Source organism: Hydra viridissima, unplaced genomic scaffold, assembly GCF_058129835.1.
Source record: "Hydra viridissima isolate aposymbiotic clone 2 unplaced genomic scaffold, HvirCarnegie_v1 scaffold_20, whole genome shotgun sequence".
Lineage (NCBI taxonomy): Eukaryota > Metazoa > Cnidaria > Hydrozoa > Anthoathecata > Hydridae > Hydra > Hydra viridissima.
In genome coordinates, this window is record NW_028324319.1 from 802,501 (window position 1) to 824,989 (window position 22,489).

Consider the following 22,489-nt stretch of genomic DNA (forward strand, 5'->3'; position numbering starts at 1 on the left):
AAATTTATGGAATCTTTTTTTTCTTTCTCAATATTTAATTTTGTATTTCTTAATAATTTAAGGCTGGAAAAGTGGAAGAGGCATTTCAACATACAAAAGAGTTAGCAAAATTAAGTATAAAAATTTTTTATATTTATTTCAAACCAAACTTTAAAATATTTTACTGACAATATTACAAATATACATTATTCAAATCTTATACTTGAAATTTAAATTGATTATTTTGTCAATACTCAAATTAATTTTGATTTTTTTTCTCATTCCTTCTTTACCTTTCTCAGTTTTTATTAAGATTTTTTGTCAAATGTTCTGTTTGATGTTTAGGGCCAGATGAAAGCCGTATATTGGAAAATTTAGATTATTTTAAAAGATATTTACACTCATCCAAGTTCACAGGTCGCAATGGAGATGATGGTTTAATTAATGATGATGCCTTGTCAAGTGCCAGCATTAATAAACGGGAAAAAGATGAAGCGTTAATCAACTATGAACAACTTTGTAGAGGAGAAGTTCGACAACTTGTAGGTTCCTATTTTTATGAATATTTCTTGAGTTATCAATAGCTTACATAAAATGGAGCAATACATGCTTAAATTTCTCTTTATTTATGTTTTATTACTTTTTTCTTTATTGTATGCTTATTACTTTTAATTGTCATTTTACTTATTTAAATTATCTTTCTTAGACAAAAAAAGAGCAAGCCAAAATGAAATGTTGGTACTCAGCTAAAGACCCTGTGTTAAAACTGAAACCCCAAAAAGTGGAGAGGGTGTGGGTTGATCCTGAAATTTTTTTGCTACGAGATATTATAAATGATCGGCAAATTAATCTCATTAAAGAAGCAGCTTCACCAATTGTATGTGATAATAATTAAAGATGTGCTGTGAATACTTTGTTTATTTTAGACATTTTGTGTCAATTTAGTAAAGTTTTTTTAAATTTTTAGTTGAGCCGTGCCACCATTCAAGATCCTATTACTGGAAAGTTACGGCATGCTGATTACCGTATCAGTAAAAGTGCATGGCTATCTTCACACCAGCATAGTTTCATTCATAGCTTAGAAATAAGGACTCAAGCTGTCACAGGACTTGATTTGAGTTATGCAGGTTGGTTTTAATTCAAACTTTAATTCTATAGTTTTAATTTTATGGTTTAAATCTTTGGTTTGTGATTGCTTGTCTTTTCTTAAATGCTTCTATTCCATATTAACTATAAAAGATGTTTAGAAAGCCAAAAAAACTTTATTAAGTAAATTAAATGGTTATTCTCAAAATGTAAAAATGCTTAAGAAAACTTTTGTCAGCATTTTTATGGCTAGTCAAGTGCTTTATTTTGTCAATTTCTTTTCTAATGAAATGTCAATTTTCAACTTCTTTTTCTAATGGTATTAACATTGAACATACTAGTTAGTAAATTATAATTCTTTGTATCAAACTTATTAAAAGTTAGTAAATTAGATGGCTGATTTTAAAAATGGTAAATTATGCCAATCTTTGGAACCACTTTGGTTCTCAATCTCATGCTTCTATATCAATATTTTAAAGCTAGTTATTTGAAAATGGAGTAAATTAATTCTCGCTTCTGTGTTGTTGTTATTTTTATTATTATTGTTTTTAATTTAACTTTTTCATATGGAATTATCCGAAAGAACATTTTTTTGAAACCTAAAGATTTGAGTCTTTTGTTTGATGTGACTGTGACCAAAATGTGTTGTCGATATTTACATATTGAACAACACTATTACATGTTTGGTTGATCTTAGTTTTGAAATTTGTTTTTTCTACAGAGCAACTTCAGGTTGCAAATTATGGTATAGGAGGCCATTATGAGCCTCATTTTGATCATTCACGAGAAACCGAAGATAAGTTTACTGATCTTGGTATGGGAAATCGTATAGCCACTATTCTTTTTTATGTAAGAATTTTTACTGATGTTTTGTTTTTTAAATGCAGATGTTTTTATACAAAACAGTTTAAAAATATTTGAAAATGATTGTATGTTAAAAAAATGTTGAGAAACATCATCTATCATCTTAAAACTAAATTTTTATATTTCTTATCAAAAGGGAATAGCTGGAGGTGAATGAAGAAAATCTGTGTGCTGTTAAATGAATATTATGTCAGTTCAAAAGAACTACTACAGCCTTCCATATTTTCTTCTAACACTAAATTTGCTGTGCATATAGCTCAAATTTTAGTTTCTAGAACACTGCCCAATCAAAGTTGTTCATTGACAAACTTTATTTGAATCTCTTTTAGCTCACAGATGTTGAGGCAGGTGGAGCTACAGTATTCACTGTTGGCAAAACTGCTGTGTTCCCTAGCAAAGTAAGCTATTTTTGTGTTTTTATCTTTTAATATTTTCTTGTAAACATTAACACTTGTATACTTGATACTCACTAGGGTGTACCAAGAAATATAACATCGTGCGCATATTTTCTGGTTATCTTCGGTCTCATGAGACTGAATTTTAATAAAAACTAAAGATTCTAAAGCTAAGAAAACAGAAAATAAAAGGTTTGAACCTGTGAGAGGACAGCTGTTAACATGGCAGATAATTGTGACAGATAATTGTGACAGTGAAGATTTACTAGTTGTGTTGCTCAGACTAAAAGATTGTTGTTTTGAGATAAGATCAAGCAAATATAATTCTTCAATAATATAGAACCTTGTGAATATTATTTATATAATTTATACGTTTGTCTCCAGAATGTTCGGCCTTTAATCAAGCCTGTACTTGATATAACGGAATACCTGAGCAGGTTTGACTGTAGTAAGCTTTAAGTCGACAGTTCACTATAGAAACCTCGAAACTTATCATCATCTCGGAACTTATCATCATCTCGGAACTTATCATCATCTCGGAACTTACCGTCAGTTTGGAACTTATTATTAAAACAGGTAGTTTTTCTAAAACCTAATTTTTTAACCTTTTTTTTAATATAGAAATAATACATCAATTAATAATACATTATTAGTTAAATTATGTAATAACTTTTTAAATTTTGAAATAAAAACTTACGTTTATAATCACGAAATGATGGCCGAATTCCTTTACCTCACGACAATTAACAATAAACCAAAAGTTGTCAAGGTAACGAACGATGATTTTTTATTTAAGTTTGCGCCGACGCCTGTCTGCTGCATGCATCTCATGGAATCTTCTAGGGTAGCTGATCCAGTTCATTTTTATATATTTCCTTCTCCCTGCATCAACGTTAGAATATGACGTTGATGAGGGGGAGAAATATATACTCAATAAGTTGATAGAGTAACCGATCACAGAGAAATTCTAAATTAGATTTTTAACCTACCAGTTATTGCCAGCTCTGCAAAAAGATTGTTGCTTTGACATTTTGGAATTTTTTCCTCGTTTTTAAACATAGTTGAATCGGAAAAGTCTGCGCGCTCTTGATTACTAATACTGGTACACCCTACAACTCGCATCAGTTGATGGTGATATCAAATCAATTTCTGAATTTAACGTGATGTATCAATCGCGATGTGTTTTTTTGTATATAAGTTAATTAAAATAGAAATCTTCTAGGGTGATGCCGTCTTCTGGTTCAATTTAAAACGAAATGGCATAGGAAATCCCAGAACACGGCATGCTGCTTGTCCTGTTTTAGTTGGCCAGAAATGGGGTAAATGTTTTATGAGTTGTCAATTAAAGTGAAGACATGATTTTTATTCTTCTACGTTTTTTAGCAAAATTTTATTAAATTTCAGTTAGCAATTGGTGGATACACGAGTTTGGGCAAATGTTTCGTAGGAAGTGCGCGTTAGATCCGAATTTGTAAAGTTAGCGTTGTGGCTGGAGTTAGTATTTTTTTATTGATGTTATTTGCAATGGTGTATTTTATTTTTATAATTTTTATATTTTGATGTAGATTTGTTTTTATTAGTAATTTATATAACATATTTTCATATTTTATACAAATCTAAATAATATACAGCTTTAAAAGTTTATCAACACCGTGAGTGTGTGCGTTTCTATCTGATGTCCATGTTGGCGCATAACACTGTGAGCTTCTTGTTTTAAACATTTTTATTTAAGCTTTTTTTTTTGTTTTTGTTTTTTGTTTTATAGTCGTTGTAGCTTCGGAAATTCTTTTCTAATCTTATCTCTCGTTTTTCTTGTCAAATCTTCTGCTTGAATGTTTGAACTTAAATGTCATCTTATTGGACATCGATTGTTTTTTCATTGTATTTGACGATTTGTCAGCAATGTTTTTTATTTAAATATTTTTTCTTTACAGGAAACTGTTGTTGACTTCCTTAACTTCTTTAATGCTACGGCTAAATTTACACCTTATAGTCAATGACCTTTAGTAAAGCTAAGTTGGTAGGATTAAGAATGCAGTGATAGGGTTTTAACATACGGCTTTTTAATAAACATTACCAAAAGTTATTGAAAAAAATATTCCCCTCCATAAAGTTGTGAAAGTTTATGAATATAGCGCCTTAAATAAAGCGCCTGCGTTGCTTTTTCTCCATTTATTACAACTTATAAGAAGTTAGAGAAAAATTAAAAAAACAGCTTCTGTCATAACGATAGGTCGTTGTATTACGGTGTATTAACAAAGTACAACGATACATCGTTGGTATTAACGATGTACAACGATTCATCGTTGGTATTAACGATGTACAACGATTCATCGTTGGTATTAACGATGTACAACGATACATCGTTGGTATTAACGATGTACAACGATTCATCGTTGGTATTCGCGAAATTGTCTTGAGATGAATGACATGCATGAGCGAAAACATGCTGCGTTTGTCCGGCTTCTGGTCTACCAATAGTTTTCTAGTTCATTTGAATTACGCTATTAAGTTACCGCGTGCAAAAGTTTTGTAACACTAAAAGTTTTTCAATTTTTAAAGCATAACTTTACACAAACTTTCTCAAATCAGTTGAAATTTTTACCAAATGTTCTTTATATTAATTTTACTTATAATAGAAACCACAGATATTATAATGGTTAATTAAATTTTAATTATTTTTTTTGAAAGGCCCCCATGCAAAAGTTGAAGTGAGTTTTGATGAAAATTAATTTCAAAAATTATCTTTTTGTAAAATCCATTTGCGATTCATTTTTCCTTTCATCATAACATTCTTCATAATGTCTAAATAAACTCTCTGATGTATAATACCTTCTACGAAATGAATTTATGACGACTGAAATATCTCTAAACCATAACATTTGCTCTGCAATCTCTAGAAGTAGGTAGCTAATAAGTTTAATTAAATCTAACTCCCACTGGACGTCTGATATAAGTAATTCCGTCACTATTAAATGGCATAAACTTTGATTTGTCAAAGAAAAGGACTTCCGACAAGTCATTAACTGTCCAAATATGATCTATTAGAAATTTTATTTAAGTCTTTAGTTAGGGCAGCGTTTACTTTGACGTAATAAACGCTTAGTTGTATCGACGCTGCAGTTTGCACCATGAAATTAATGCATTTCCTAAGGAGTATTTTTGGAATACCAATGATCTATTGGCCTCGTGAGGAGCATTCTTGTAATACCAATAGTCTATCGGCCTTTTGTTGTAACTTTTGATGATCCAGTACGAGAGTTGTTTCAACAGTTTTGGGCTGACCATATCTCTTGAAAATTTGACTTTTTCCTAAATTTGAGACATCACAAAGTTAAGAAATCTGTCTTCAAGATATTTTTTCCCACAGTCTTTATAATTAATTTTTTTTTAATTTCATTTGAAACTTCCTGAGCACTATCCATGCTTTTGAAAGATCATGTTGCTACTGAATTATAAAATTCAGTAGCAGTATGATATTTCAAAAGTCTTTTCAAAATATTTGTGAAAAGTATTGCTTTAAAAACTGAACAAATTTAGCGTTTCTTATGTTAATTTCCAAAGTATAGTTTAAAGATATTATGGTTTATATCTTGGATCGGAGTGAATCAAAGATTATTAAAATGCATTTTTATCTTTTAGTGTATTTTTCTCTCCTCCAAAGTCAGCATTTTCGACTTGCATTTTAGTCCGTCGACTCGAGATGTTATGTGGTTCTGCAAAATAAAGTATTTTGCGTAAAAATTATTCCATAGTCAACGCATGTTCTGGAACTTTACTTAAAGCTGCCTGAAGCGGATTATCAATAATTGTTAATATAACATCCCTTAAATAAGCAGCAATGGCATCTTTAGTTTTGGGTGGCGAAAGAACAACTGGAAAAGATGTCAGAGAACAGAATGGTTTGTTTTATTTTAATCTATCAGAATTTCTTAATTAAAATTGCCAACAATTGGTCTCTGAGAAATGGAGTGCTTGAAAATGACTTAAACCCCTAATGGAACCATAAGAAACTGATTAAATCAAGCTCCAAGTGCGAAGCTATAATTATACCGATAACATTTTTTGTGCGAAAATAGTTATATTAACTCCTTTCCTGCATTGTCAGGGCTGGAAATTATTGAATTACAGGTTTGTCTGATTAAAGTAATGTTTCTATTTGACATGTCCTTAATTCAGTCAAAACATTTCTCATTGTATCTGATAGGGAGGGATGCACTGCAATACTTGCATTACAGCATAATTTTTACTTCAAAGAATGTTCCTTAATTTTGAATGAATATTTCCAGATGATAGATAAAATTATTTTCAACTCTTATTTAAAAAAAAATAAAATGATTTTAAAACTTTATTAAAACTATTCCAAACATATTGTAATTAGAAAGAAACCACTAACCATTAGACAACTGTAAAAGATCTTTAAATTTTTTCCATATTTATGTTTATGTATGTATGTATGTATGTATGTATGTATGTATGTATGTATGTATGTATGTATGTATGTATGTATGTATGTATGTATGTATGTATGCATGTATGTATGTATGTATGTATGTATGTATGTATGTATGTATGTATGTATGTATGTATGTATGTATGTATGTATGTATGTATGTATGTGTGTGTATGTATGGTAGTGTTAAATTTATATTTTAAGAATTATAAGTTTTTGTTTATTTGTGTAAAAACCAAAATACAGTGGTGGCTACAACAACAACAACAACAAAAAATTTGTTCTATGAAGATTGTTTAAAGCAAATCCAAATGTGCTAGGTTTATCAATTGGTTTCCAACTAATTTTAAATTAAGTGCCTCTTTGTGCAGATAATTCTGCCTGAATTTAGCACTGTATGAAAAAAAGAATTGTTATCCAACTCCTAATTCAAGAAAGTAGAGTGCAATCAGGTCTCCAAATTCCATGAACTGGCAGACCTGAATTAGCCTAAACTTGCAGTTTTTTTAGGCTTCTTAAAAAAGAAAAGATCTGAAACTGCAGAAATGACTGCAGTTTTACAAAAACATTACATTTAAGGTATTCTATTAATTTATAGCTTCAAAAAATTCAAGTCAGTTGGTGCATAAAAAGTCTGCAAAACATGTACATTTGTTTTTAAACAAATGTTTAGTTTTTAGGTCTTCTTAAAACTCTTTTTTATAGTTTTGCCCATAACCTTTGAATGATCTGTTAATAGATTTCTTTAATAAGAAAAACAACCTGCAAAAACTAAATAGATATTTGAAAAAAAGACATCCAAGGATCAACAATAAATTGTCATTTTAGACTACTATAGGAAGTAATTATTAAAATTACTGCTGCTCTTTTTGATATCACTACTTGTTTTCAGATCAAATGAATTTTTGTAGTCTGCATTCTTCAAAACAGTGATGTGGTCCACCAGAAAGTCCTCTTATCATTATATTGTACTACCCGCCAAATAGAATCTGGTTTGAATTGAGAGATGTAGTACCCTATCCCCAAATTGTCAAAGAGATTGAATACAATCATAAAAATGTTGGTTCATCCAGTCAGACTTAACTCTGTTTACCCAAAAATTGATCTTGATTTGGTCATTTAAAAATGGACTGAGCAGAAGTAATTAACTTCTTTATTCAAATATAGCACATTACAAAATTCTGCAAGAAATAATGCTTACTATATTACCTCTTTTGCCAAGTTTTTAGAGTGACTCTAAATATTCCAGAAAGCTTTTTTGTTCTGGACACACATTTGCATAATAAGTGTAATCAAATAACTGCTTTTGAAAAATCTCTTTACTTTTTGAAATCTTATTTAAAATATATTAAATATTAAAACTTTAAACAGTACAAACAAATGAATATTTATAGGAGATATTAGAAGTATTTAGTTAAATTTAACTAAGTGCTTTTTAATATCTTTTATAAATTTTTGTAACTACCCTGTTTTTATGAATGTTTGTGGATATGTTAAGCAAAAGATTCAACAAAAATGCATGAATTTTGGAGTTGAGTTTTATGCATATTTTATTATCCATCATTTGCATTTGAGTAAAAACATAGATGATTAATTCATCCCAATCTTCAATCAATATTTGTTATTAACAAGTACTCAAAAGAAATGAATCAAAGCATGCAAATTAGACAAACCAAAACCGTAATGTTCTTTTTTAATGACTATGTCTTTTAAGTCATCATTCATTATTTTGGGAGTACCAGATGTGTAATGTTTTTATTAATTATTGTTTATTACATTTTGTTTAGTTATGGCTGCATGCTCTATCGCTAATATAGTGAAGTCCTCCCTTGGACCTGTTGGACTCGATAAAATGTTAGTGGATGATATTGGTGTAAGTCTTTAAATAATTAAAACATGTGATATTAGTCTTCTAGCTAAATAGTATAACAGATGTAATAGTAAAATATAAAAGAATTAAAGTCAATGTTAAGCAAGAAAAATTTTGTGTGGACCTTAATTGCTTTTATGTTTTATAGCTCATCATCTTCTAACTGCTAGTAAACACTCACTTTAGCAAAATATTTCTGAGTTTTTCAAAAAATTAATTGATTTATTAGGATGTTACAATAACAAATGATGGCGCAACTATTTTGAAACTTCTTGATGTTGAACACCCTGCCGCAAAAATATTATGTGAACTTGCACATTTGCAAGACCAAGAAGTTGGGGATGGAACAACCTCAGTAGTGAGTTGTTGTTTTTTTAGTTTCTTTTTCTTTCTTGTATCAATGAATAAATGGTTTAATTTTTTTTGATAATATTTCTGAAATAGTTTTAAAGCATGACAGGTTATTTGTTGTAAGAGTTTACTTTAAATTTCAAATCTTTATTGTACAGTTTTATTCTTAAAATATTTTAATACATAATCTATGCACACTTGTGCTCAAAGTATCAGTTTCATGACTATATTAGCTTCAATGGTTTAGGTTATCATTGCTGCTGAGCTTTTAAAAAATGCCAGCACCTTGATTAAATACAAAGTACACCCAACTATCATAATAAGTGGATATAGGATAGCTTGTCGGTAAGTTTTTTTAAAGCCAGCCTCTCTGTTTTTATTAAATCGCTTTATTTTTATGTTTTTTAATGTTTAAAAAATATATATTCAGCCTAAATTTATAATTTGTAACAATTTTAAAGAAAATATCTTATAATTAACAATTTTTTAAATTAAAAAAAAAAGTTGTTAACTATAAGATAATGGTTTAAATTTTTTTAAAAAATTATTTGTAAATTTTTAAATACTTTTTAAATTTAATATAAACTCATTTAAAAATATTTTTTTTGCAGAGAAGCTTGCAAGTATATTCAGGAAAATCTTGCTATAAAAACTACCGAACTTGATAGAGAGGCTATGTTAAACTGTGCAAAGACTTCTATGTCTTCAAAATTAGTAGGTGTTGATTCAGACTTCTTTGCTAATATGCTTCTTGATGCTGCGTTAGCTGTAAAACGGACAGACAGCAAAGGACAAACTGTAGTCCCTATTAAATCTATTAACATATTAAAAGCTCACGGAGGGAACATGAAAGAAACAGTATCTGTTCCTGGTTATGCCCTTAATTGCACTGTTGCATGTGAAGGTTAACTTTTATGCTTTAAAATTGTTGTCATGTTGGTTAGTTCTAGCATTTTTGTAGTACAAGATGCTCGTGTACTGGTTTTTGTGCCATTTTACTTTTCCTGTATTTTTCCAAACATTTTATTGGTTTTAGGTATGCCTAAAAAAATTGAAGGAGCTCGTATTGCCCTGTTAGATATGAGTTTACAGAAAGCTAAAATGCATATGGGAGTTCAAGTTCTTATAAGTGATCCTGAAAAATTGGATGCAGTTCGCCAAAGGTAACTGTTTTTTATTGTGGTATTTGTGAATTTTTATCTTAAAAATCAGCTTTTTTTTTTTGTTCCTCCTTAATGTTAAACAATATAAAAATGCAATGTCCTTTATTATTATTATTATTATTTTAATTTTATTTTGTCAAATTTAAAGTGTAGTTTATATGATTTATTGTTGCCAAATATTAAGTTAAGATCCTCTATGTATCTCAAATATTTAGTTAAATATGTAATCATTTTTTTCTGTTAGGGAGATGGATATAACAAAAGAAAGGATTGTGAAAATCATTGATACAGGTGCCAATGTTATTTTGTTATCTGGTGGTGTTGATGATCTTTGTATGAAGTACTTTGTTGAAGCAAAGGTAATGGTAGTCCGCAGAGTAAAGAAAATTGACTTAAAAAGAATTGCTAGATCAACTGGTGGTATGTTTAACTTATGCTCTTTAAGAAATTTCCAAAACACTTTTTTTGGAATTAATCTTCAAAATAATTTTTTTTTAAAATTAAATCAATTATTTTTAGGTACTGTTTGTTTATCTCTGGCAAATTTGGAGGGCGAAGAAAGTTTTGATGCATCTCTTCTTGGTCATGCTGAGGAAGTCAGCCAAGAGAGAATTTGTGACGATGAATTAATTTTGATAAAAAAGTATGTACACCCTATTTCATAATTTTAACTCAGAGTTACTTTCCATTATCAACAAAAATTGCAAAGTTTACAAATCGCTCATCAAAAAAGTTGCAGTAACTTCAAAGTCAACACGTCATCATGTCCTACAAGTTGGATTTAAATTCATCAATTGATCTGGGAAGTACAAAGAGCATAAGTAGTTATTTTAGGAAACTTTAACAAAAAGTCTTTAACAAAAAGAATTTAATGTTTTCTTTTCCAAGGAAAAGTATTTAGATTTGAAGATTAATATTCTAAAGTAGTGACGAGCCACAAAGATCTCTTTTTACTTTTTTTTTTTTTTTTTCTAAAGTTCTAAAAAGTTAAGACCTTTAATTTGATAACTTTTAGTCCAAAAACCAAAGCAGCAGCATCAATTATATTGCGTGGTGCCAATGACTACATGGTTGACGAAATGGAACGGTCTATTCACGATGCTCTTTGTATTTTGAAAAGAGTTTTGGAATCAAAATCCATCGTTTCTGGTGGTGGAGCCGTTGAAACGGCTTTGTCGATTTATTTAGAAAACTTTGCAACTTCATTGGTCAGTGGAATTTTAAACCCTTTTCTAGATTTAGCAAAAAAGAAAAAAGTTAAAAAAGAAAAATATTTAGAGCATTGAAATAAATTTTTTTAAAAAAAAATTTAAGAATTTTAAGTGTTTTAACATTTAAGAGAATTTTATGTTATAGTCGTCTCGGGAGCAGCTGGCCATAGCTGAGTTTGCTAACTCCCTCCTTGTCATCCCTAAAACCCTTACCGTTAATGCGGCAAAAGATTCAGTTGATCTGGTTGCTAAGTTACGGGCATATCACAACGCTTCCCAAGTTCAAGCAGATAAAAGTCATCTTAAATGGTATGTTCGGTTTACTCTTTCTCTATTTGACGAAGTTCGAACGGCATAAACACAACACGTTAAAAAGATTTAAATATTGCGGTTCATGATTATTATCTTTTAATCGCCTAATGTAAATCTCTTTAACGTTTGTATCTGAGTTACTGTTGCATATGCAGTTAACAAATCGTTTTGTTTTTTAAGGATCGGTTTAGACTTGGTTAACGGCGTAGTACGAGACAACAAAAAAGCGGGCGTTTTAGAGCCAACTATGAGTAAAATTAAATGCTTAAAGTTTGCCACAGAAGCTGCCATTACTATACTACGTATTGATGACCTTGTTAATATCGAGCCAAACAAAAAGGAAAACGCAAATACCTATCAAAATGCGCGTGCTGCAGGACGTCTTTAAAAGAATGTTTTCAAAAATCTTTATTTAATGAAAAACCTTATACTTTTTTTTAACGTTCTCGTGTAATTATAAGTCATAACTGCTAAATAGTCAATACGAATTCTATGACTTCTTTTTGTGTTGGAAAGGTGGCGTCTGTAATTTAAGCGAAAAAAGCGCCCTCGATAAGTTTTTCTTCTAATCAGCTCTCAAGTGAAATTCTCTCTCTAACAGATAAACACTGAAGTCATAGTCCCATACGTGATTTTTTACTTTTACAAAATCCCATATTTGATTTTTTACTTCCTAATGAGCGTTAGGTTCATTTTCAACAAACCCTCGAGTTTTATGAAATTGTCGCTATTTTTAAGAAGAAAAAAAAACCAACTTCCTGATCTTTATTAAGTACTGACATCAAAAAAAAGATTCAAAATAAGAATTAAAAAATATTTTTTACAATGATTCGATCATCAATTCGATTCATCATTCGATTCATCATTCGATCATTGATTCGATTATCACGATTCGATCGATCCCAATCGAAGCTCAATTTAAAAAATCTTTCTAAAACCAAAAAACCAGCCTAGATTTAAACATTAAGTTTCAAATTTTAAATATTTACCAACTTATGCCACTTCTCAGAAGAAAAAAGCAGTAAAAATAAATTACCGAAAAAAGTTTGATCCGGAAACACTGCCTTTTATCGAATCAATCTGAAGAGTTCTCAGTTTTGGTGTTTGAGTTTGAGACACAAAAAGTAGGTTCTTGGGAAGCCTTCAGCAAAACTAGAATTTGAGGTGAAAGTGACTTTCTTGCTTTCACCCAGGAGTCCAACTCGGATTTGTGTCCTGAATGACAGGATCGCTAATGTCCATCAGTCTGTGAAAAGTCTCTTGAACTACATTCCTCTAAGATGTCTTTCTGTTGTGGTGTGGTGGTGAAGTTTCTGCAAATTTGTTGTTTGCCTCAAAAGCCTGTTCATTTGTGAGACCAATCGGAAGAGGGCGCTGACCAATAATTGCTTTTCCATCCTTGAAAATTTTGTGAAGAGTTCGTAGAAGTGATAACCATCTGACCAGCTGATTGTTTTAAAAGAATTTGGCAAGAAAATCATCTTTTGTAGAATATGGGTAACAGTGTGATACTTGGAGGCTTTGAAGAGGAACTTCAGCACTGAGTTCTTGCAGAAGCAATCCATCGGCATCCAGCAAAGTCGGCAAAGCTTTTTCGTACCTGGGACTTGAATGTAGTTAGGCCTACCCAGCTAGCACACTTACGTTGGGCCAACGTATGTAAAACCATCGCGAACGTCGGCTGTTTTTTCCAATGCAAAACCAACGTTGATCCAATGTCATATGTTTAATTATGAAATTAATACCGACGGAACTAAAAACAACTGGAAAATTTACATTGGTCCAACGTATGTTTTTACATCGTAAAAAGTTAATTGCTTTTACGATGTAAATCCAACGTTGATCCAATGTATTTAAATTGATATTGATTCAACCAACGTTGAACAAATGTATGTTTTTACATCGCAAAAAGTTTATTGTTTTTACGATCTAAACCCAACGTTGATCCAATGTAATCCCAGCTAACACAATACGTTAGGGCACGTTCTAAGAACGTTCTGTAAAAGTTCTTTGAGGTATTGAGTATTTTGAGTCCTCCGGCCGATGCCTTGCAGACTTGCCCGAACCTCTCCAGGGAAGACCCAGAAGCACGTCGACCCTGAGTTTGCCTCCCCTTTGAGGAACGGGCGGAAAAAAAGAAAAGTATCTGTTTAATACAAGTACACCGGCCTAGCCAGCTCGCCATCAATCCAAGTGACTACACTTGATCTTAGCCATTAGGCCGAGAAGCGTAAAAGTTCTTTGAGAATATTCACCTAACTTTTTTTTAGCTTCAGTCTGACAGCAGTTTGGCATAAGTTAAAACTGTAAAAGTCGTAATCACCAAACTTGCGCAGTTGCGTTTCAAAAAAACTTTCCTAAGTTTTTGCGTAAGTTTAGCACTGTCGGTATTCACCAAACTGAAATGGTTTCACCAAACTTTTTAGAAACTTGCTCTCCTCAATTTTCGCAAGTAAAGTTAAGTTTGTAATGAGCTGCCCTTAACTTTGGCGTAACTTTAAAATCACTTAATAATGAGAATGGCATTACATTATTATGATGCATATGTAATTCTATTGTCAGATTGATATATTATTAGGGATCTTAACATACATAAATTATATATATTATAAAAAGGTTTAATAATAATCATAGATATTAATAAAAAACAACTGAATTTTAATGATATAACATCTTATTAAGATGTTATATTATTATATATATTAAGCTTAATATATCTTATATGTAATGATATAGCATCTTATATTAGATGATATATTGTCATATTGTTAATATGACATAATTTAATATCTTTATAATGTGTGTATATATATATATATATATATATATATATATATATATATATATATATATATATATATATATATATATATATATATATATATATATAATAGCATAACATCTTTTTCATAGCAAAAGTACTGATAGCACTAAGGCTTTTATCAACTGGGAGTTTTCAACCAGTAATTAGTAAGAATTATTAGTTAATACCAAAAAGATTAGCTACAATCTTATGATTCTTTATTGTTAAACATGCTTGTTATTAATGGATTGTTACAAATGCAACTTAAAGGTGGTGGTTTATACAGGGTTTTTATTCAACCTAAAATGCCTAGCAAACCTAAAGGTAGCAAAAATCCCAGGGAAAACCTGGAAAACTTGGTTTACAGAAGAAAAAGAAAAAAGAAATAAAATAAAATTTATTTTTTCTCTATATGGAAATATGAAACTTTATTATTGTGTAGCAAAAATCAAACAAACTCTAATTTTTTTAACTTAGCATAATAGATTGTCAAAAGATTAATTTTTATACTGCACCCTCCTACTCTTCCTAAATTGTGATTTTATATTTTTGCAGACTTTTGGTAAGGTTACTGTATTTTTCAAGTTATTTAGAGTTTAACCTTGTCAAAGTTCACTTTTCTCTCAGATAACTAACTTGCTTTGCTTAATTAAAATATAGTAGTCAATATGTATATTTCGTTCACATGTTGTTTCATGTAATTTTAGGTGACACCTCTCATGGAAGCCAGTCAAGCTACAGTTGCACACTTCGCCAGTTTTACAAATATTTTATTCAGCACTATCATCACCTTGTCAGATGGTATGATAGTCCAGAGGAGATGGCTGAAACAAAGAGAAAGTACTTTCAATCATTCGGAGTTAAAGGTCTCCTTGGTGTAATAGATGGTACAATGATACAAATCAAAGGATTTACTATGGCTGATGAGCCAGCATATATTTGCAGGTAAACTCATCATTTTAATTTAATACCTGATCATTTTGATTTGATACCTGATCATTTTGATTACATTACTTTAGGTCATTAGTCAAAAAGTTTAAAGTATACACTGCTTGGCCTACTTACACAGGCATAGTTAACATGAGAAACTTAAAAAGCTTTTGTTTCACAGATTTATTCTGTCTCTGTATGTTTGCATGTAATGCATGCAAGGTTCAAAAAAAATATTTCTGCTCTATTATTCTTTATAAAAAAAAAAACTATCTTTCCTTTTTTTTTAGGTGCTAATGCTTTTTATGCTGTATTTTATTTCACATTATTATGTTATTATAAAGGGCTTCATGTTGTTAATAATATGTAAAAAAATATATTTGATTTATGAAGAGACATTTCTTCAATTTCACAAAGTGCAACATGTTTATTACAAAAGTTGAAGTTTTTTTTAATATTTTAAATACCACATCATAGTTCTTTAAAGTTTGAAAACATCAAGTTAGTTAACATAAGTGCTAAACTTAAAACAATATTATAATATAAGGTCATATAGTTTAAGGTGAACAGCTGTTCTAACATGGTGTCAATATTTCCCAAAAAGGTTTTAGCTGCTCTCAGGATTTTTAAAAATTTTAACATTTTGAAGATTTTTAGCTTCTTTTTTTTAAAAAAGAAATCCTGTTTTGAACTGTCAGGTTGTCATTGATGCTGATGGAAAGTTTAGAGATGTTGTTGCAAAGTATCCTGGATTGTGCCATGATGCCTTTATTTTTTCTAATTCTGCATTAAAACAGACATTAGAATATGATCCAAATGCAGGTTTCTCAAACCAACCAAATTCGACTTGGTATTTTAAGAAGAGCACAAACCAAAAACTAAATATTTGCAATTATAAAGAAGTGATTGGAGTCTGAGAACAAGAATACATCATAAAGTTTGCCCAGGGCAATGAGTCAATAAAATAGTATTAACATCAAGAATGACATGTTATTCTTTGTTTGTAAATGAATAACTATGTAATGATAATGTTATATATATATATATATATATATATATATATATATATATATATATATATATATATATATATATATATATATATATATATATATATATATATGAGCTTTTTCACTGCAAGAGGTGTTATTTTGTGTTACATATATTTTTAAATTGTATACAGTTCAGCCAGTTGTGTCCATTATCCTTGACATGTAATAAATAAATCATAGTCTTTCAAATAAGCTTGATATGTAATTCAGCTGATAAAAATAATAAATTTGTACTTGTCAAGTAAATCTCTGAAAGGTCAAAAAAGCATTACATGTATATGGTTGGTTAAGTTGTATGTTAAGCAGTAGCTTTATAAGAGTAAAGATTGCGTTTAAATTTTTAGTAAACTCCATTTGAAAATATTCTTCTAAAATTAAACGTTCAACTGAATAAATTTATATATTATTAACTTTTTATATAGTATTAGCTTTTTTAACTTTGTTATTGTTTTTACTTTTACTATTTAGTATTGTCTTTACCTTATGCTGCTTTCCATCTTAACAAAGCAGTAAAATCAACCGATGCGGATATTGAAGAGGTGATAAAACAATGGTTAAGATATGCATGCGATCGTGATAGCGGAAGGAGGGCGGGAAACAGGAAAAAACTAAAGAAAAAAATCCATAATGAACAAGAAAGCGATGAATTTTATGAGAGTAGTGATATATAGTTTGTTTTCTTTTGAATAATATAATCTTTACCATGTTAAACGGTGTTCTTTCTGTATACGTATTGCCTTTAAGCGAAAGGGTTTATCTAAAGAATCTATTTAGAATGCGGCGCCAAGTATTTGGCATTTCTATATAGAGACGCAACGTCGAATCAAAATAAAATACGACGTTGATTCAACATAAAATACAAATTTGAATCAACATAAATACAACATTGAATCAACATAAATACAACGTTGAATAAACATAAAATACAACTTGAATAAACATACAAAACAACGTTGGATCAACATAAAATACAACGTTGAATCAACGTAAAGTACAACGTTGAACAAACATAAAATACAACGTGGAATCAACATAAAATACAACGTTGAACAAACATAAAATACAACGTTGAATCAACATAAAATACAACGGTGAATCAACATAAATACAACGTTTAATAAACATAAAATACAACGTTGAAACAACATAAAATATAACGTTGGATCAGCATAAAATACAACGTTGAATAGGCATTATATACAGCACTGCGCCAACGTAAAATCCTACACTGTACCGACTTAAAATAAATGTTGTTCCAACGTTGGATTTTTGTTGTTGGCGACGTCGCATTTGTAACCATAATGATATAAAAACAACGTTGGCAACCGACGTTGGGCCAACGCTCCGCGCGACATTGTTCTAATGTTTTAACAACGTATAAGTGCTAGCTGGGTAATGCTTGAATTGCTTTCGGATCTTTTGTTCATTTAGCAATCCTATTCCTTGGTGAAGTCGCTGTGAAATAGGAAAGAAAGAACCTTCTCAGGTGATCTCTTGATGACTCCTAAAAATTACTAATATTTTTGACACCTTTTGTAGGCCTAAAAGTCAAACAGTTCATTTCCTATGGCTCACATGTTTGCTTTTTTTCTATGGCTTTTTATTCTTCTATTGCTGACATGAGATTTTTCTTTCAAAATTCATGTAAAATCTTTTTTAACTTTAAGCTTTAAAAATTACCAAAAAACTTTTCACTGAACTTAATTTTTTTCCATTTTTGCGCAAAATAGCTTTTCTGACCACTGTGAGCTGGTGCAGATATTTGGAAGATCAAGCAACAAGCAAAATAACTCACAAACCAGGTGCAGGACTCCCTCGGCAATTGTAAAAATATAAAAATGTAAAAATTGTAAAAATATCATAACCAATTAATACCGAATTGAGTGAGCATTTATTGTTCCGTAAAAGCTTTCATGGAAAAACACAAAATCAAAATGAAAATAAATGAGGACCTAATCCAGAAAACAAAGTATGACTGTCTGATATGTTAAAATTTGGAAAAGCACCAGTGCCTTATATAATCAACCCCAATGATATATATTAACTAGATGTCTAACTTCAGAAAAATTCCGTTAGAAAAAGTGAAGCAAGTTTTTAAAGCTTTTAATGCCGGTAGCCGTTTTATTTAAACTGACAAAGCTTCATTTTTGTTTTGCTTTTAATTATAATTGCGTCATTTCAGGCTGGCAAAAAATTTGCTTCACTGCGGAAGCTCGAGTTAGATATCTAGTAAATATATATCATTAATCAACCCTTATTGCCTCTGAAGGTTTGGGGAGAGAATAGTTGACGTCTATAATAAAAAAAGTTACAATCACCACTAAACGTTTGCACGTGGCATGGTTATTTATGCATTAAAAAAAAAAAAAAAAATGCACGCTTGTTTTTTTAAAACAGACAACTTTGGGTATGCTATTAAGCATGCGAGTGTGCACGCTGTTACGTATCACCAATGCAAGCAAAAGTGTGTGCATACTTTCAACCCTTATTTGTGGGGAGATGAGGGTTGATATTGATAAGCAAAAGTAATAGCAAAAACATCGATGACTAACCAAAAAAAAGCATAGACGACTAAAAAGGAGACTTAAAAATAAAAGTAGCGTAAAAGCCACATTTTTCTGCTACTTTACAACTTTTTTATGTTTATTATATATAGGAATTATTTTAAACTTAATTTATTCGTTATTATTCGTTTTGCCGGGAAATTAAAACGAAAATTCTTAGCTGTCAGTAATTGATTTCAGAAATGAATTAAAAATTCGCAACTGTAGACGGAATGAGTTTTATAAATATCGCGGTTAACACAATAAAAACATTTGTCGCAAACGAGGTTTAAAGTAACTCCTGACTTTGCAAACAGCTTTTAACGCTTATCGAAATCATGATGGAAACCATGTTAAGATGTAGAATTAAAGCATAAGTTTAATCGCTAACATTAACTTACGCTGAACTCAATTTCAAAACATGTAGCTTTGCTTCTTTAATTACGAATTACTAAGAAATAGAATATCAGTTACAGTATTTTTTCGCGTTGGTCAATACTAAAAATGATTTGGTATTTCTTCATTTAAAACGACTATCTTTCATAATCTGCAATATAGCTTTATCGAGTTAATAATCATGTAACAAGTTACTATTACTATTACTAGCTTTAGTTGATAAGAAAATGTCTTGCGAAATACCTGTAATGACTCTTAAGAGTGGAATATATCATTATAAAAATCATTCACAAAATCTTCAACAAGATCAAAATTCACCTAATTCCAGCATTCCCCTTCCAGGTAATATACGTAGTCAGATTTTAAAATATCAATAATATATATGAATAAACGTTGAACTCTGAGAGTTTGTATGTTCTGAAATTGGTCCTTGATAAATTTTATGATTTTAGCTTGTAATTATTTGTGTTTTAAGTTTGTTCATTGTTGCATGATGGGTCATCAAGCACATTGTTTTTCAAAATTCCTGAACGTGATAGCTTAGTTGGTGACAAATGTAAGTACACTACCCTTGAATGCTCTGATATTACAGCAGCTGACCTTCGTGTTACTTCCAAATTTGGTAGTTGGGATACAATAACTTGTCGGTTACTGATTGAGTGTCATAATCCTTTAATTGCTTGGAAAATTTTACCCCCACTTGAAATCAAGCCAAAAGAGGAAACAGACTCAATGGAAAAAGCTATTTATGGGTCAATTAAACAAGAATCATGTATGGTTAAAGCAACATTTGATGTATCATATGCCAATGAGATTAAAAATTTGTTGCATCGTGTCAAAGTAGCAAAGCTAAAAGAACGTTTACACATTCAAGAACAGCACAAAAAAGGTCTTGAAAAAGATGTGCGATTACCTAATAAAATTAGAGAGGGTCTTCCTGAATGGGTAAACTATATCCCTGCTAAATGGTATTCTTGTACAGTTCGCCAAGTTTTTGAATATTTAATTGTGATATATACAATGTTAACTTTATGTTGGGCAGTTTGGCAGCTTCATAAACATGTGTCCTTTATTCAAAGGTATATGCAACCTATAATTGATTTTTTTGTATTTTACCTGGATCTGCTGACTGATTGGTTTCGATTGCTAGATACCTATGCGGATATCTTATCTACTTACTGGTGGACGTATATGAAGCCCATATATCTTTTAATATACCCCTTGTATAATGCTCTAGCTCAAATCTTTAAACCCTTACGTAGTGTTGCCAATGTTATTACTGCCTTATGTGAACCTGTTGTGCGTTTAGCTAAATCTATGTCTTTAGCTTTGCAGCCTTTGTTTCAGCCTGCTGTTAACTTGTGCAAGATGGTCACTGTTTTTATTAAAGACACCTGGAGTATGATTGCTAATACAACTATTTATCAACGCTTTGCTTCTGAAATTAGCCTTGGAAGCTTAGACCCACTTCGGGCGCAGGTTTATCTTATCAGAGACATTGTATATCGAAGTGTTCGTAATTTGCTATTTGGCTTAAAGTTTATATTTTCTCGAATTTTCTACATGCACATGTTTTTGAAACGAGAACACGAATATACAAAAGAAGGGATGGTTGATGAAAATAAAGAAAAGAAACAATAGATTTTTAAAAACCATTCTGTCAAATTTCTTAAAAAATGATAATAAGGATATTGCATTTGGTTCTAAATTTAGACATATAAATGAGTTTTATAAACATGTTTGTTAAAGAAAAGTTTGAAATGACGATGTATTTATATTTTTGGATAAGTTTTTGTTACTTTTTGGATCTTGTTTTCTGAAATTGCATTAAAGTAAAATGATTTCTATTACATTAAATTATTTTAGTCAAGAATGTGTAATTTGCAGAACCAGAGTATCCCACCTTTAAGTCTAAATCAAAATATTATACCAACTCCAAAAGTAAACTTTACAAAAATAATTTAGCAATAATAAAGATTATGGTACTAAAATGAATTTTAAAATAATTCAAGTTTTGGTGATAACGCTTTGGAAGTCGAAAGTGTGTTTTTGATGTACTGATATATTTTTGGTATTTTTTTGCGTTCAGAAATAAAAGTCTTTTTTTTCTCAGTTTTTTTCGGATAAATTTTGGTTAAGTTTCTTATGAGAATTCATCTCCAACCTTGAATTCTTCTCTTAGGGCTTTGTCAAAAATGTAAATCTACAGAAAGTCCTTATCGAGCATCTAAGACTTGTGTCCTTTCAAAAAGAGATTCATTAACCTAAAACACTTCAAATTGAAGATTGATAAAATTGAATGTTTTTATTAAAAGTCACATTTTTTAAAAAGTTTATATTTTTAAATGGTTTATAGTTTCGCGTTCAGATTTTCTTCAAAGAGAAATTTAATGTTTTACATATAATTATCCAATGTTATGTGCAAAAAGGTTAGTAAAGCTAAAAACAGCGAAAAAACGTAAACACCGAAAAATGACGTACACACAATGATAAGTAGGTATTGCGAAAACAAATAAAAATGGGGAACGAAACGAAATGATAATAATGGAGAACGAGTTATAAGAGAAGTAAAGCGAGAGCCTGTTATTTTTGCCAGAGCTATTAAAGAGAAACTAAGCATGAACATTTCTGAACAAACAATACAAAGTAGAGTTTGCTCTGCAGGGTTTTTCGGGTCCCGCGTCTTAAAAAAAACCCTTTCATTTCGAGAACGAATAAAACTTCTTGTCTTTGCAAAAAATTAGTTTTAAAAGCCACTCGATTTTTGGAAATCAGCTTTATGGTTCGATGAAAGTAAATTTGAACTAAAGAATTCCAAAAAATGACCAAAAATACGGAAAAGAAAAGGAAAATCTTTGGACAAAAAAAAACTGTAAAAGCAACCATCAAACAAGGGGGGGCGGGGCGGTGATGATATTGTTTGGGGCTTTTTCAGTTATAATGAAGTTAGTAGCTTAGTTCAAATTAAAGAGAATTTAACTGGAGCTGGAAATGTAAATATTTTACGAAACAACCTAATGGCCTTCGTCAATATATTAGGATAACCAGACCAATTTGTTTTTCAACAAGAAAATGATCCGA

At 30.3% G+C, this 22,489-nt stretch overlaps 4 protein-coding genes and 1 long non-coding RNA gene across 5 annotated transcripts in view; 4 read left to right on the forward strand and 1 right to left on the reverse strand.

Annotated features, from left to right (window-relative positions):
- LOC149876452 (prolyl 4-hydroxylase subunit alpha-1-like) overlaps nucleotides 1–4,262 on the forward strand; it is a 5,980-nt gene extending 1,718 nt beyond the window's left edge. The window contains exons 4-11 of the mRNA XM_090075382.1: nucleotides 63–114; nucleotides 325–521; nucleotides 686–856; nucleotides 947–1,106; nucleotides 1,787–1,914; nucleotides 2,259–2,327; nucleotides 3,547–3,643; nucleotides 3,729–4,262. Coding sequence (XP_089931508.1) covers nucleotides 63–114; nucleotides 325–521; nucleotides 686–856; nucleotides 947–1,106; nucleotides 1,787–1,914; nucleotides 2,259–2,327; nucleotides 3,547–3,643; nucleotides 3,729–3,799 — 945 coding nt within the window. The 3' untranslated portion in view covers nucleotides 3,800–4,262. The remainder of the gene's footprint in view (nucleotides 1–62; nucleotides 115–324; nucleotides 522–685; nucleotides 857–946; nucleotides 1,107–1,786; nucleotides 1,915–2,258; nucleotides 2,328–3,546; nucleotides 3,644–3,728) is intronic.
- A 1,794-nt stretch (nucleotides 4,263–6,056) lies between these two features.
- Nucleotides 6,057–12,172, forward strand: LOC145187287 (T-complex protein 1 subunit alpha-like). The gene is made up of 11 exons (XM_090075311.1): nucleotides 6,057–6,226; nucleotides 8,565–8,650; nucleotides 8,877–9,005; nucleotides 9,246–9,343; nucleotides 9,610–9,902; nucleotides 10,035–10,161; nucleotides 10,406–10,581; nucleotides 10,681–10,804; nucleotides 11,177–11,369; nucleotides 11,518–11,681; nucleotides 11,865–12,172. The coding sequence occupies exons 1-11, from the start codon at nucleotides 6,166–6,168 to the stop codon at nucleotides 12,070–12,072; spliced, it is 1,659 nt and encodes a 552-aa protein (XP_089931437.1). The 5' UTR covers nucleotides 6,057–6,165; the 3' UTR covers nucleotides 12,073–12,172.
- Nucleotides 12,173–12,443: 271 nt separating this feature from the next.
- LOC149876453 (uncharacterized) lies at nucleotides 12,444–12,835 on the reverse strand. Its single transcript, XR_016448694.1, has 2 exons — nucleotides 12,721–12,835; nucleotides 12,444–12,615 (listed from the first exon to the last, which is right to left on the reverse strand). It is a non-coding gene; the product is annotated as an uncharacterized LOC149876453 (long non-coding RNA).
- Nucleotides 12,836–14,088: 1,253 nt separating this feature from the next.
- On the forward strand, nucleotides 14,089–17,180 carry LOC149876454 (uncharacterized). Its single transcript, XM_090075393.1, has 4 exons — nucleotides 14,089–14,136; nucleotides 14,579–14,654; nucleotides 15,195–15,432; nucleotides 16,938–17,180. The coding sequence occupies exons 1-4, from the start codon at nucleotides 14,089–14,091 to the stop codon at nucleotides 16,969–16,971; spliced, it is 396 nt and encodes a 131-aa protein (XP_089931519.1). The 3' UTR covers nucleotides 16,972–17,180.
- Nucleotides 17,181–19,211: 2,031 nt separating this feature from the next.
- On the forward strand, nucleotides 19,212–21,278 carry LOC149876455 (uncharacterized). The gene is made up of 2 exons (XM_090075389.1): nucleotides 19,212–19,750; nucleotides 19,884–21,278. Exons 1-2 carry the CDS (start codon nucleotides 19,636–19,638, stop codon nucleotides 21,047–21,049), a joined length of 1,281 nt encoding a protein of 426 aa, XP_089931515.1. The 5' UTR covers nucleotides 19,212–19,635; the 3' UTR covers nucleotides 21,050–21,278.
- The last annotated feature ends 1,211 nt before the right edge of the window (nucleotides 21,279–22,489 follow it).